Raw genomic sequence first — 12,186 nt, forward strand, 5'->3', positions numbered from 1 at the left:
CCGCGCGATACGGTAAACGACGACTCACTCTCGAGTCGTATCGGCACTAGTATAGATGCATTTCTGAGCACGGTTTGACTAGCTATTGCCGCTTTTGCTTGTTTTAAGATAGCGAGCGCGCCGGCGATAAGGTTGGCGAGGATGATACACCTACCTATTGATGAATTTATACAACTTGCTATAGTTTAACACTTTCTCTAGTAGGGCCATTTAGTTAAGATTAGCTATACACGACAAAGTGGATTGCTAGAGCAGTGTGCGTAAGGTTAGTCTTCCCTTTATTCTTGCTAGATTGTGCAAAGAAAGAATGAGAGGAATGCTCTTTCTAAAACTTCCTCGCAACGGCGATTTAGCCTCTGGCCACACCTATTCTGCGCCACCAATCGAACATCCTCGCCGCGTACTGAAAGTGACCAATTAATAAGCCATGCAATTTCACTTCAGGTTCCGTTTTCTATAAGAATTCGGCCAACTGCCCGAACACGTTTTCTGAAAAGTCGCGGATCTCAATGCTTTCTCGTGCGTAGCCGGCCGTGACAAGTCGTGCCCGATACTCTTGAATTGTGAGCCCATTCGCGAACGGACTCTGGCCAAGGAAATCCACTCGCTTGATGCACGCGGAGCAGCCCCCTACGGCCTTCTACTGTACGAGGAACTGCGAACCTGCTTCAAACTACCCCGGTTCTTTCAATCGCCGAAAAGTGGGTATATAACTTTATGAAACTGGACCAACTTCTTTCCTCCCGATTCTCGAAACGTTATGATTACGAGCGTGCGAAATGTGAAGATTCGAAAATCATTAGGTGTGGCTTAACCTGTTTGAAAACATTTTGGAACAGAGCCCGACAATATTTATAACTTTGATAAGACCGGTCTCGCGATAGGATTAACGATAACCGTGCGGGTGCATATGGATGCTTACTCCGAACTTTGGCCGGACTGGTTTGGACTTTATCGTTTGATTGCGATTTGCTGGTCCAAATGATAATTGTCAGGCCCATCGAACTACTGACCTCTCCCATCTGTCTCTTCGTCAAACGATCGCTTGTCTTTACTCGACCAAGATGCCGTATAGCACAAGGGTCAGCGCACTACCCCAATGTTATATGCTTCCAACAAAGGGATCCTCTACACGACTGGTGAGATGGTTTGGTGTGTCTTGAAGGCGCTAGTCAGACCCCCGGCCAGAAGCCCTGCGGCTCCAGTGGGAGATAGCTCGCGCGCGTTGTTGATCCAAGATAAGTTGAGGTAAGCCCCCTCTGTTTAATCTGACACATATCGTACCATACTCTGACTCTATCTCTTCTGCTCAAAAGGATGTCGCTGAATGCCCTCAGCTGGAATCTACGCCTATCCAATCTTCAACCACGGTCTATGATTCTTGCCCGCAGAATATCCATACCCTACAAAGCCCGTTCCTTTATCCTCCTACTCCGCTGTGTAGTAGAGCTGCTCCGCGATGACACGACTGAAAAATCGAAGGGGAGGGCGAAGGGCTATATCGCCAACCCCTCGAAACACGTTATTCCAGAGGTTGACCTTCCAAGGTCCACCGTGGACTTAGCTACTACGGTACTATGGGAGAAGTACTCTATCACACACTGCACGAAGATGGTAAAAAAAGCATTGACGTGGGAAGCTAAAGCGTTTATTCCATGGCTAAACCGATATCTGGATAGAGTCACAGATATCCGGCATGTTGCTGGTAAGCCTGAAAGCACATATTTCTCATGTCGATATTGTCGACTTCTTCAAATGTGCATCCAGAGGCATTCCTCTGACCTGACTGCTTGATCCCGCGTAGGTCCCGAACAACAAGGTTTCCATATCTCTCTTCTCCATATCACCGCATATCACCATTTGGCTTATGTGACCTTGCTGGCGGAAGCTTTAGTTGGGCACTTCATAGCTGTCAGTCTGGGTTAGGCCAATACCTATCCTGAATTAGGTATAAATGCCATGAATTGAATACTCCCCGACTGTGCGGCTAGACGATCCAACTATCTGCCATATACTGAAAACTAGAATATTTCTTCGGAATGCAAAAGACCCGAAGACGGAATATGGTATCCTTGTGGTGAGCGGAAAACATCACAACAAGGACAAGGGTTAATTGCCACAATATCATCATATCATCGTATGCTGAGCTGACTTTGCATCCTCACCCAGCTCATGCTCCTGGCTCAAGGACTGAGCATTACGTACACGCCTCACTCTCTCTCGTCCAGCAACAAAATATTCCACCAAAATTCATTTCACCATCAATTGATTGATCCACATTGTTGGTCACCTGGGTACATTTTATTGACGCCACGAAGATGTGCCGCGTTATTCCACTTTCAGGGAAGCGCTCAGTGGCCACAGTGGGAGGCATAGTACGGCAGACATAAGGAATTAACAGGACACCGGGTCATTGTCCTCACGCTGGGAACTGGTTATAGCTTGGAATAGCCGAAGTAGCGGCTGTTGCGCCGACTTGCCGCACTGTCTGAACTCCCGAATATGAGGCTGGAGGAATGGAATACCGGGATGCTGATCGTAGCGCTTGCGGTATGAAGCGAAATTGTGGCTTGGGTCTATGAGAGGCAAAACTTTGGGCGGGATCAAAGAGGTAGGAGTAACAACAGTCCGACTGGCGTCGAAAGCACGGAATGTATTAGATCCGACCGCAATATATTTGCAAAGGCCGTCTAGTATAGCCATTATAGAATAATAGTTGCGCGCCTCATAAAGCTCCTGTGAGAAAACAAATTAAATTTCAGTTTCTTGGTATGTTCGATAGTTGGAGTCCTTACCAATGTGCAGGTCTGAAGGTACGGAACTAGGTCCGACAGTCCAGAGCAGTATTCCAACACAGAATTGCTTAGCACTTGCCAATGGATGAGGGGTTCCAAACCCATAGCATCTTCCGCTATTAGTGTCTCTCGCGACAGTCTCTCAAATAAACATTTATCCGTCTGTGTCAAGGCTTGCCAAATCGGTCGCTGACGAAGAAAGGCAGTCTTCCAACAGAGGAAGAGAAGTTTCGAAGGGTGCGAACCAATTCATTCGGTCAGAGTGTCTGTATGCTTTCTGGAAACGTACAGCAAGGACACTGAGAACCTTGAATATAGTTGATAGGCTGGAGGAATGGTTTTTGAACAGTTGCTGAATTGGGGCTGCGATGAATGCAAATCCTGGGGTGTTACGTGAAGGCATATTGTGCTTGCCGTCAGGCTGGATGGCCATGATGCACTTTGCAAGGGCTTGATGGGCAAAGGGGCTCCGGTCCCGTAGGTGCTATGTGAAACAATTAGTCGATTGTCATATGGCGGAGTATGCAGATCATTCGTTTTGAGCTTCATGGATCACCAACCTTCTCCACTTCTAAATAAAGCAGAAGTTCCTCCGGGTACATGTGTAGATGATTCACAAGAATACCATATAATGATGTATGCTGCTGCAAGAACCACTCTACTGACACGGCTTTGTATCCAAGAGCGGAGCGTACGATATCCTCAAAAGCGATCTGCTGGAAATGAAAATAACTCTCTGCCTCGATTTCTAGAGCGATTGTTCTAGGGTCCGACGAACCCCCTGATATAGTGGGAATCCAGTTCCATGTAAGTAATGGACGTTGCGGGATACTAGATCGAAGCAGGATCTCTTCCACTTTCTGCGGATGTGACAACTCTGATAGGCGGCAATGCTCGTACGGCTTTGACGCCGCAAGGAGGAACTCATTGATGAACTGCATATTACGGCTCAGCAGTGAGCTTCGCGGAGAAGATTCGTCGTGGAATAGCCCAAATCGGATCGCTTGACTGATATCATTGAAATCGTAAGCCCATAGCATATTGATTGCCTCATCTTCCCACCATCGATATGCGACGCAAAATTGAGGAATCGCCACATTAGGCCGAAAGACAAACAGGAATGACCCCATATCCACGGGGGGAGCGCTTCCCGTTGGGATTTGCATCATTTGAGACAAAGTCGGCAGCACTGAGTTGGTGGTATCCTGGAGGTGGGGGATATGTCGGCAGACCCAGGGACAGAGAGAGTTCCATCCATCTACCTATATTTTAATTTACCGCTAGTCACCTTGTGTGTAGGAGTGGTCTGTATCGGAAATACCGTCGACGACCACACTTGGGCCTGGTGTAGCGTTCTGACAATATATGGCGAGACCGGAGGGGGCGCGGAGTTAGCCAAGGCAAAGCCCACGCCCCAAAGTTAGCTAGCATGCCGTGTTGAGCCAATATTCCAAATAGTTGCCCTCATATCTGGTTCCCATTAGCATATTAGGGATGGTATGAAATCTGAACCATACCCGATTGGGAATATCCTCCAAGCCAGAATTCCTCCGCCCCTTGCGACCTTTGATTTTTCCCAAGCACCATAATCTCTTGCATCTGGGTCTCACGTATTATAATAGAACGGAAACTCAAGCTTGTTGGATAGGTATTTTGCCCGCAGCATGTCGAGATCTAGGACCGATACGCTTTGCCCGCCCCACGAGGGGTGTTATCAAGTGACTTGCAGGCCTATGTGATAACCGAAAATTTGTACCAACTGTGTGCCTGTATTTAAATTGATAAGTTGGTTTAGTCCGCGCCTAAGGAATGTAGGATTTCATGTGGAGTTGATAGGGTTGTGTTATTCCTGGTGTAGACCATGGAGATGCCGGTGAGAAAAACATGGATATTAGGGGGCTCAACGGTTAGTTACTAAAACCAACAAATGGGAAAAGCGGTCCACGTATTATTATTTTGAGATTGTCAAGGCATTCATGTTGTTGAGCATTTTGGGTCCCACTGTTATTGTTATAAGGCCTCTTAAAGTGAATATCTTGACACCATTTGGATCGTAAGGTAGCTTGTATTTCCGCACCTTTTGGAAGCATAGCCATTACGTCATTCAACATGTCAGGGAATCATTCATACAAAGTCAACGTTAGTGGCACGCTCATGGGAAATAATGGCTGATTTCTCTGCGGGCAGTCGATTTTGAGATACCCTCTGTTATTGTAAAAGCGCTGGGACAGTGGCTACTTCATCAACCCAGGGAAGATCTTCGAAGGTATCCGCAAACATGAACACTAGACCTGGAATGCACTTTCTTTGTCCTGGATCAGATATCGCTACCCAGGGCTTAATCTTGGCTAACGTGGTGATCAACGCGCATGCAAATTACGATGTTGAAGTATATCAAAGCAGCCCCCAGGGTGCTGATGGTCAGTTTGGTTAATTTAAATCTCATTTCCTCCAGCGAGGGCCATGACATATGCCTCCATGTGGATCATTCAAGCAGTTCTTCTTTTTCTAGCTTTTAAAACACGTAGACTTCCGCGAGCATCATCACAGCTAGCACTAGACCGCTTCCTCAGCCATACTTTCCCAAAGCACCGGGGCTAGAAATTTACACAGTCATGCGAACACGGCCTTTTGAAAGACCTCGTAATGGCGCTAACTGGGCTCCATTTGGCTCGTAATTGGATGCAAGCAGGGGTTGGTATGTGACCTTGTAATATTGAACCTTGGGTTATGCACTAGACTGGTTGCGTTGGAAAAGACATGTTCTGTAGGCGGAGCGAATGTTCGGGCCAAAGATTCGAGGTCGATCCGGGCAACATCGGAACATCCGGTTTAGGCAAAAGCCCTCCTATCGGATATCCACTGGCCCCTTACGAGACCATCTCCAGGGTTATTTCGCTTGCGATGGGCGTATTTAATACCGCCTTTTAAGCCAGAAGGGATAATCAATCTCATATGCAAGAATACAGATAACACCTTCGAGTTAGTTTTGATCTGAAGGCAGGATATAAACCACTTCCCACTCGTCAGGTCTGCTGCGCGGAATTGCTCACAGGTAACCCACCCTTGACCTACTTGGGCAATCAAGACTCTAACTAAACTAATGATTGCGACAGTATGTACCATGACGAAAACTCATCCAGTGGGAGCACAACCTACCCACTCGTGGGGGTCCCAATAGACTACCCGTATGGGCTAACACCCGCTCCGTTGATGGACTCGGCTCCTGCAGTCGGCCCAGCGAGTGATGTTTGTTGGAGCTTTGAGCAAGCACAAACCTGGACGACAACACTCGCGTCGCCAACCGTCACACTGTCTCCCCACCCGATTCCGAGATATCGAGGAATAAGACCTCGACCGCCGCACGAATCAGCGTCCACTTTGCCTCCAGTGCAGCCTGGCAAAGAGAAACAGCACAGCCAGCACCGGAAATTGGGGGGAAAAAAGCACTCGAAGGGCCACAGACAGTTAGATTAAGGACACCTCAAGAAGACAGCCAGAAGCGCGATTCGAACGGCATCTAAGGTTACGGATACGACCAAGAAGCAAGTGAGAGTTGCCAGAATAAGGTATGTACGGCTAGACTCTCTAACTGGTAACCCGGGAAATGGCTAAGTCGCCTATTACAGCAGAGCGAAACCCCCGAAAGCTCCGGGGGGGTGATTCAGCCACACAAGGCCCACGCCCTCGGTCGCCTAATTGCTCTTCAAATCATCCGGAGGATAGCCCCCAAGCTTCAGTAGGGGCTCTTCAGAGAGCCTTAAAGGCCTAGGTATTACAATCACTCGAGGTTTTGCGTGAGATCGCCAAGGAGTTCCGCGCCTTCAACTTGGGGCTTGAGACGATTGATAACTGGGTGGCAGAGATCAGGGAAGTTGACGAAACATTGATCCCTGTCCCATCAAGCACCGCGGTCCAGTTACTTGTTCCTTTCGAAAAGCTAAACTTTATCCTCACGAAATGTATTACAGCTTCAGGACCCATACGAGTCTTTATTGTTAGGAACCAGGCACTAGAGTTGTTGAAATATATACAGACCTATGCGGAGGAGTATCACCTGTTCAAAAACCTGCGGGTCCATCTTGACATTGGTAGGTATATAGAAAGACTCAGCCAAGGCAAAGATAATAAGATGGGCAAATAATGTTGTTCTCCCGGGAGGTCGCGCATAGTCCTTTGCTGTATACGAGTCATTTTCTGCCTAATTTGTCTTCAAAATTGAGATCTCTCTGGAGTGTTCATTACATGTCACATACTGAAGATGCTTAATACCCTTCTGTCAGTAATGAAGGCTCTACCGCTGCCATTCTGCTGTTCCAGACATTCCCGCCACGTGCCTTTTGAGGTACAGGATACATATCGCGCAGTCCAACAACTCTAGGTCCAGGAGTATGCTTACATATAAATTCTCCGTCGTGGCAGCCCTTAATCTTTGGGAATACGGAGGCATTCAACCTTGCTTTCGCATCCCAAATACTACCTTACCGATGAACAGGAGTATACTTGTTGCTCGGTTTCATTGTTCGTATAGTAGAGTGTATGTTAGGTCGGGCCGATTCGCTCAGTCGACACCCTGATAGGATTCCAAGACCATTAGCTCGAGGCTTTCACTTTGGGTACGCACTGAGAGACTCGACAGACTGGTTGCGTTATGTCTCCATTGGACAGGTTCCACTTCATCTAGGGCTCGGTATAGGGCCCTCTTGTGCACGTTTGGTAATTGGGTAGAAAGGTATCTCGTTGTGTACAGATAATAAGTCCATCTAAGCTTGCAGATACGTAAGAAATAGGAAGCAAGACTCGGGGAATAATAGGAAGAGAACGTGCCTTGAGAGTTTTCACTCACCGTCAATCAAGAAAATTCTTGATTTCCTCCTCCACAGCAAGCCTTGTATCAGGATTATATTTGCTGGCTGTGCAGGCAAGTCGTAGTAGCCTAAAAGGATCCCAGAAGTTCCTCGCTTGCATAGGATGTGGTCCGTGGACGGCAGATGCTGAATGGTGCTTTCTGTTAGCATGTGGACTCTTCGAAGGAACAAAAGGTCTCGATCTGTTAGGGTTGTGATATGTTGTTGAATAATCCAGGGAATGCGAGGAAGGAAGGTCGGGGAAAGGAGAAATGTATCACTGACTGTCTGTTTTAGGTAAGGCAGATTTGGGTCCTCTGCCCTCCACCTTACCCTGACGCGAGCACCTGAGTATTCTGGCCTTCCTTGTCTCCTGCCACCACCAGTTCGCCCTAATTAGATAAAATCTATGCCCGTGTTACAATTTCACTTTCTCTCGGTATCCTTCCCGGTAAGTGCGAACTCACCGAATCCTCCAAACCTGTACCTACCAAGGGTCTTCGGGCTCAAGCCTGAAGGCTACCCACCTCGATCCTTTGCTACCAAACGTTCCGAAGGCTGATTCCAATTGCAATCTAGTATTGTACTACCCTAGTTCGAACAATAGCAATCTTTAGACCGACCAGACTCGTGCCTCCCCCATCCATCCTTCCGTCACACGAACGTCGCGCATGATTACTCGACTTTGTTCGACTAAACTCCTGTATAAGGCTAGTTTCAGCACACGATATCAACATACCGTTCTTTACTTCTCCACCACCGGTGCGGATTATTGCGTGAGCTCTAAGGGCTAGTCTGACAGGTTAGAAGCGCAGCGACCGCGGCGTAACAACTCTCGAGCATTTTTGCTTTAAGATGAGACGTCGGAACAAGCTGTCGCATACTGGACACTGGTTCCATCTCTTCTTATCAGAAGACAGTCCCTAAATACCCTTGGCCGAATGCTACACTAGTCAAACCTGCCAGGTGCGTATGGCCGTTTATGAGATGTCCTCGCAGTAAACGACGGCTAGTAACGACTTCACATAGGGAGATAATAGACGATAAACGCTTGAAACTTGTCTGGGGCCTAGGGATAATTCGTCTTCATGTTAGGCAAAAATTATAGATAGTCTTAGATTGTGATAAGAGGTGGGAAATTCATATATTCAGTTTCCGGAACAAGCCCAAACAACTGAGCTTATATTAATCGCCGGAGTAACATATATATAGGGCATTTAGACAGGACTAAGCCCATCCTCTGTCCTCTTACTCAATCCGCGTCACCTACTCGTTTTGCGTACTTGCCTGTCATTTGGTAGTGATTTCTCGATGACACAACGGAGAAACTGGAAGACCCTAACATCGGTTGCCTTGTAAACGCCCTATTTTGCCGGATTTTCCTTCTATGACTTAACAACTCTGATACGGCAAGATTATTGATGATACGAAGGATGCTCTACAATGCATATCATGCAGAAACCATGTTTTCTTTCAACTATCTGGATAATCTATGCTTTGCTGATAGTAAAGACAATGACAGCGGAATCATGCCACTGGATATGGAACAAGAATACGTTAATGATTTTGATGCTGACCGGGAGATCTTGGGAGGCGGCTCCTAACTTTTGTACATATCTGGCGTCCTGCAATCTGCTTTAAAGTATATTAGAGCAACACAGAGACAGCTGCATGAACCTTTGTTTCCCATAAAGACTACTTCCGTTTCCCAGAAAATTCTCTTAAGAATGTTTCTGTATCCATCCCTCCGTGAACACAAAAGGTTCGTCCAGTGTTGGAATTATAGAAGACCATCGTATCATCCATAGAACCTGCACCTCCGGTAATCACCATGCTTGTGCCATCAAAAGTGCAGTCTTTGAAGATATATGTCCTTTGCTTTCTTTTATTGATATCGGTTGGTTCCTCACGAGGGAAGACGGTGGCTGATGCAAGTCAATACCCGAGTCATATTCTCAAATGACGCATCATAGATACCTGAGTGTCTCTGTTCATCAGAACTGGAATGACGATGACTGGATAGCTTTCCTTCGTGCTTGAATGGTTGCTTGAGTGGAAAGGAAGAAGGGTTAGTAAAAGTTGCTATAAGAGCGAAGGCACTCTCGCCCGAGCTTTAGTTTCAGACTTACCTGATCCCGAATACATTTCATGGATGTCGACATTGGCTTTCTGGTATCATCCTGATGGCTTTGGGGCTGGGGCTTGTAGATCTGTTAGAAACAGTAATCTCTGGAAAGGGAAGCCTAGCGCAAGGGTATGATACCAATTCTATTCTCTCCAGATGTGGCCGGGTAGACCCATTGAGCCATGTCGAAGAATTATCTGAATGGGGGTTCCCTTGAGATAATGCACCTTGACAGCCGCCTTTCAACCATTTGATGGTCATCTTGGAACGTTGGACCTTTCCAGATTACGAAATATCGTAAAGACGCAGAGGCCCTGGAATGATATAATGAAGAGAAGTCAGAATGTGAGGGGAAACGAATCAGCCATGGCCCTAGGCGGTAAGTTACCCCTAGTAATGTCTACGTACTATATGGCTTGGCACTCCATGCTCTAGACGTTGGTAATATTTCTCCGTGGGTATCCAGCGTTGGTGCATATGCCATACGGCTGGCCGTGGAAACAAGTGCGGATCTATCAGGTTGAGGGAGGGCCCTGGGAAGGATGATCAGCCACTAAGGCCTTTTTCAAGCTAGCGGTTATGGTTTAGACTTTGACCCTGACACCAGTTGCGCCTACCTCGGACCAATTACAGTATCATAGTTTGGTTCACCTACTCCCGCGTCCAATGGGAATGAGAGAATGGGAGGAAGAGTAGTTAGAGGAATCCGCTAGTACAATGCCCCGAGAGCGAGAATAAGCGCCACAACCCTTCCCCCCAAACCCTCGATAAACCTACTCCCAGGAAAAACCCAACGATCATTCCTATTACTACCCACCATAAATATACCGTTCATTATGAAAGAAGAACCTGAGGTGGTGTTGTCCCCAAATACTCGGGGAAGCTCCCGGGTCCATCGGAAAGCCTGCACTCTGGATCAAATGGGTACTTGAAATCAGGTCACATTCGGTCAGGGGACTACAGTAACACAAGCTCACGTGCCTCACCACATTACATTTCGGATAACCCCCAGTGGTGGACGACATATTCTCGAGGCTTGCTATCAAAAATACGACTTCATCTACAAAGACCTCCGTCAGCAACCTTTTTGGCAGCACCACACGCGCCCTCCCGCTTTCCTCCAACTTCGCCCCTCCAATATCACGCGAAACGACCTGCACCTAGTGAATTCGGACCCACTGCGGAAGGCACCGAGGAGATATTGCACTGCAATATAAGTCTTGGAAACGTCGGGTAAGTGAAATGTCCTGGAAGAGCCAACGGCTACCACAAGTGAGAGGTGGTGATTCAAAGTCGGCCCAGCTAGGGGCGGTGTCAACATGGTCCTTTCAGCTAGATCCGGGAGAGAAAGGGCAATATTTCCGAGTTGCTTGGTATGTACTGTAATTCTGACACAACAACCATAATATCAGGTCCATACCTTCAGCAAAATACGGATTCCGACCTCGACTTTAGCAATCAAGAACCTTCCTTCGCCGCTTGCCCATTCCCATCTTCAAGCAATCTCGCAAGTCCGGCGATGAATCGCTCGCTCCAAATGGCCCACTAATGCTTTTGAAGCGCTTATTTCCCTAAGGCCAACCCATCGCCATGACGTGCAGTTCTCCTTTTATTTGCACAATAACCAGTTCACAGGTAGAGTGCGTCCTTGAGTTAGCGGTATGTAGATTTCAACAGAGGCAGTTTATATTTGTTTCGCCGCATATGTTGAAATAGCCCAAGTTCTGTAGTCACTGAGCATTGTATAGGGTTACCCGGTGAATGGCCTTCGATCCATGAAAGGCAAGGCCTCAAGGTTCAGAGATGGATTTTGGATCATAAGCGCCACCGTATCGCCGTCATTGTCCGAATGAGGAACGGCAGCTCGGACAGCTGCGGTCACGATATAGTTTGTATGGATGATATAACACGAATTGCACTCGAGGCTAGGGTTCTCCTACCACTAATAGCTGATATTAATATAAGGATCCCCATCACTGCCATGCTATAGCACCATGCGAAATCGCTGGATACCAATTATAGCAAAGTTTTTCCCGATAAAGTTATCTATAAACATGAACTATTAGATCTATTGCCTTCTCACGTTAGATGAAGTTGGATGCGTATACAATATGAGTATGAACGCTATATATTATTGAACGAAAAGACTTTAGCTTGATTGCCTCCTGATAAACCAACCATTCATTGCCCAACACTAGGAATCCTGCCCAGAATTTTCATCATATTTGGACTAAGAGCGGATTGTGTTCAAATCTTTGAGCCATTCTTGCCTGAGGATCACGTGTTTGCGCCAGATAAACAGCATTTTCTCTTCGTTGGATATTGTGCGGGATGGGGACATTGTTTCCTTGCACGCTTAATGAGCGGAAGAAAAATCTTGCATATCCGAAATTGAAAGCTGCTTTTGGTTCTGCGAATT

At 47.0% G+C, this 12,186-nt stretch overlaps 1 protein-coding gene across 1 annotated transcript; it reads right to left on the bottom strand.

Annotated features, from left to right (window-relative positions):
* Positions 1-2,394: 2,394 nt before the first annotated feature.
* Positions 2,395-3,964, bottom strand: N7489_004769 (uncharacterized protein; the record flags this gene model as incomplete). Its single annotated transcript, XM_056710521.1, has 3 exons — positions 2,395-2,736; positions 3,085-3,279; positions 3,356-3,964. 3 exons carry the CDS (start codon positions 3,962-3,964, stop codon positions 2,395-2,397), a joined length of 1,146 nt encoding a protein of 381 aa, XP_056568942.1.
* Between the last annotated feature and the right edge of the window lie 8,222 nt (positions 3,965-12,186).

This window comes from Penicillium chrysogenum (genome assembly GCF_028827035.1).
Source record: "Penicillium chrysogenum strain IBT 35668 chromosome Unknown utg000002l_segment0_segment0, whole genome shotgun sequence".
Taxonomy (NCBI): Eukaryota; Fungi; Ascomycota; class Eurotiomycetes; order Eurotiales; family Aspergillaceae; genus Penicillium; species Penicillium chrysogenum.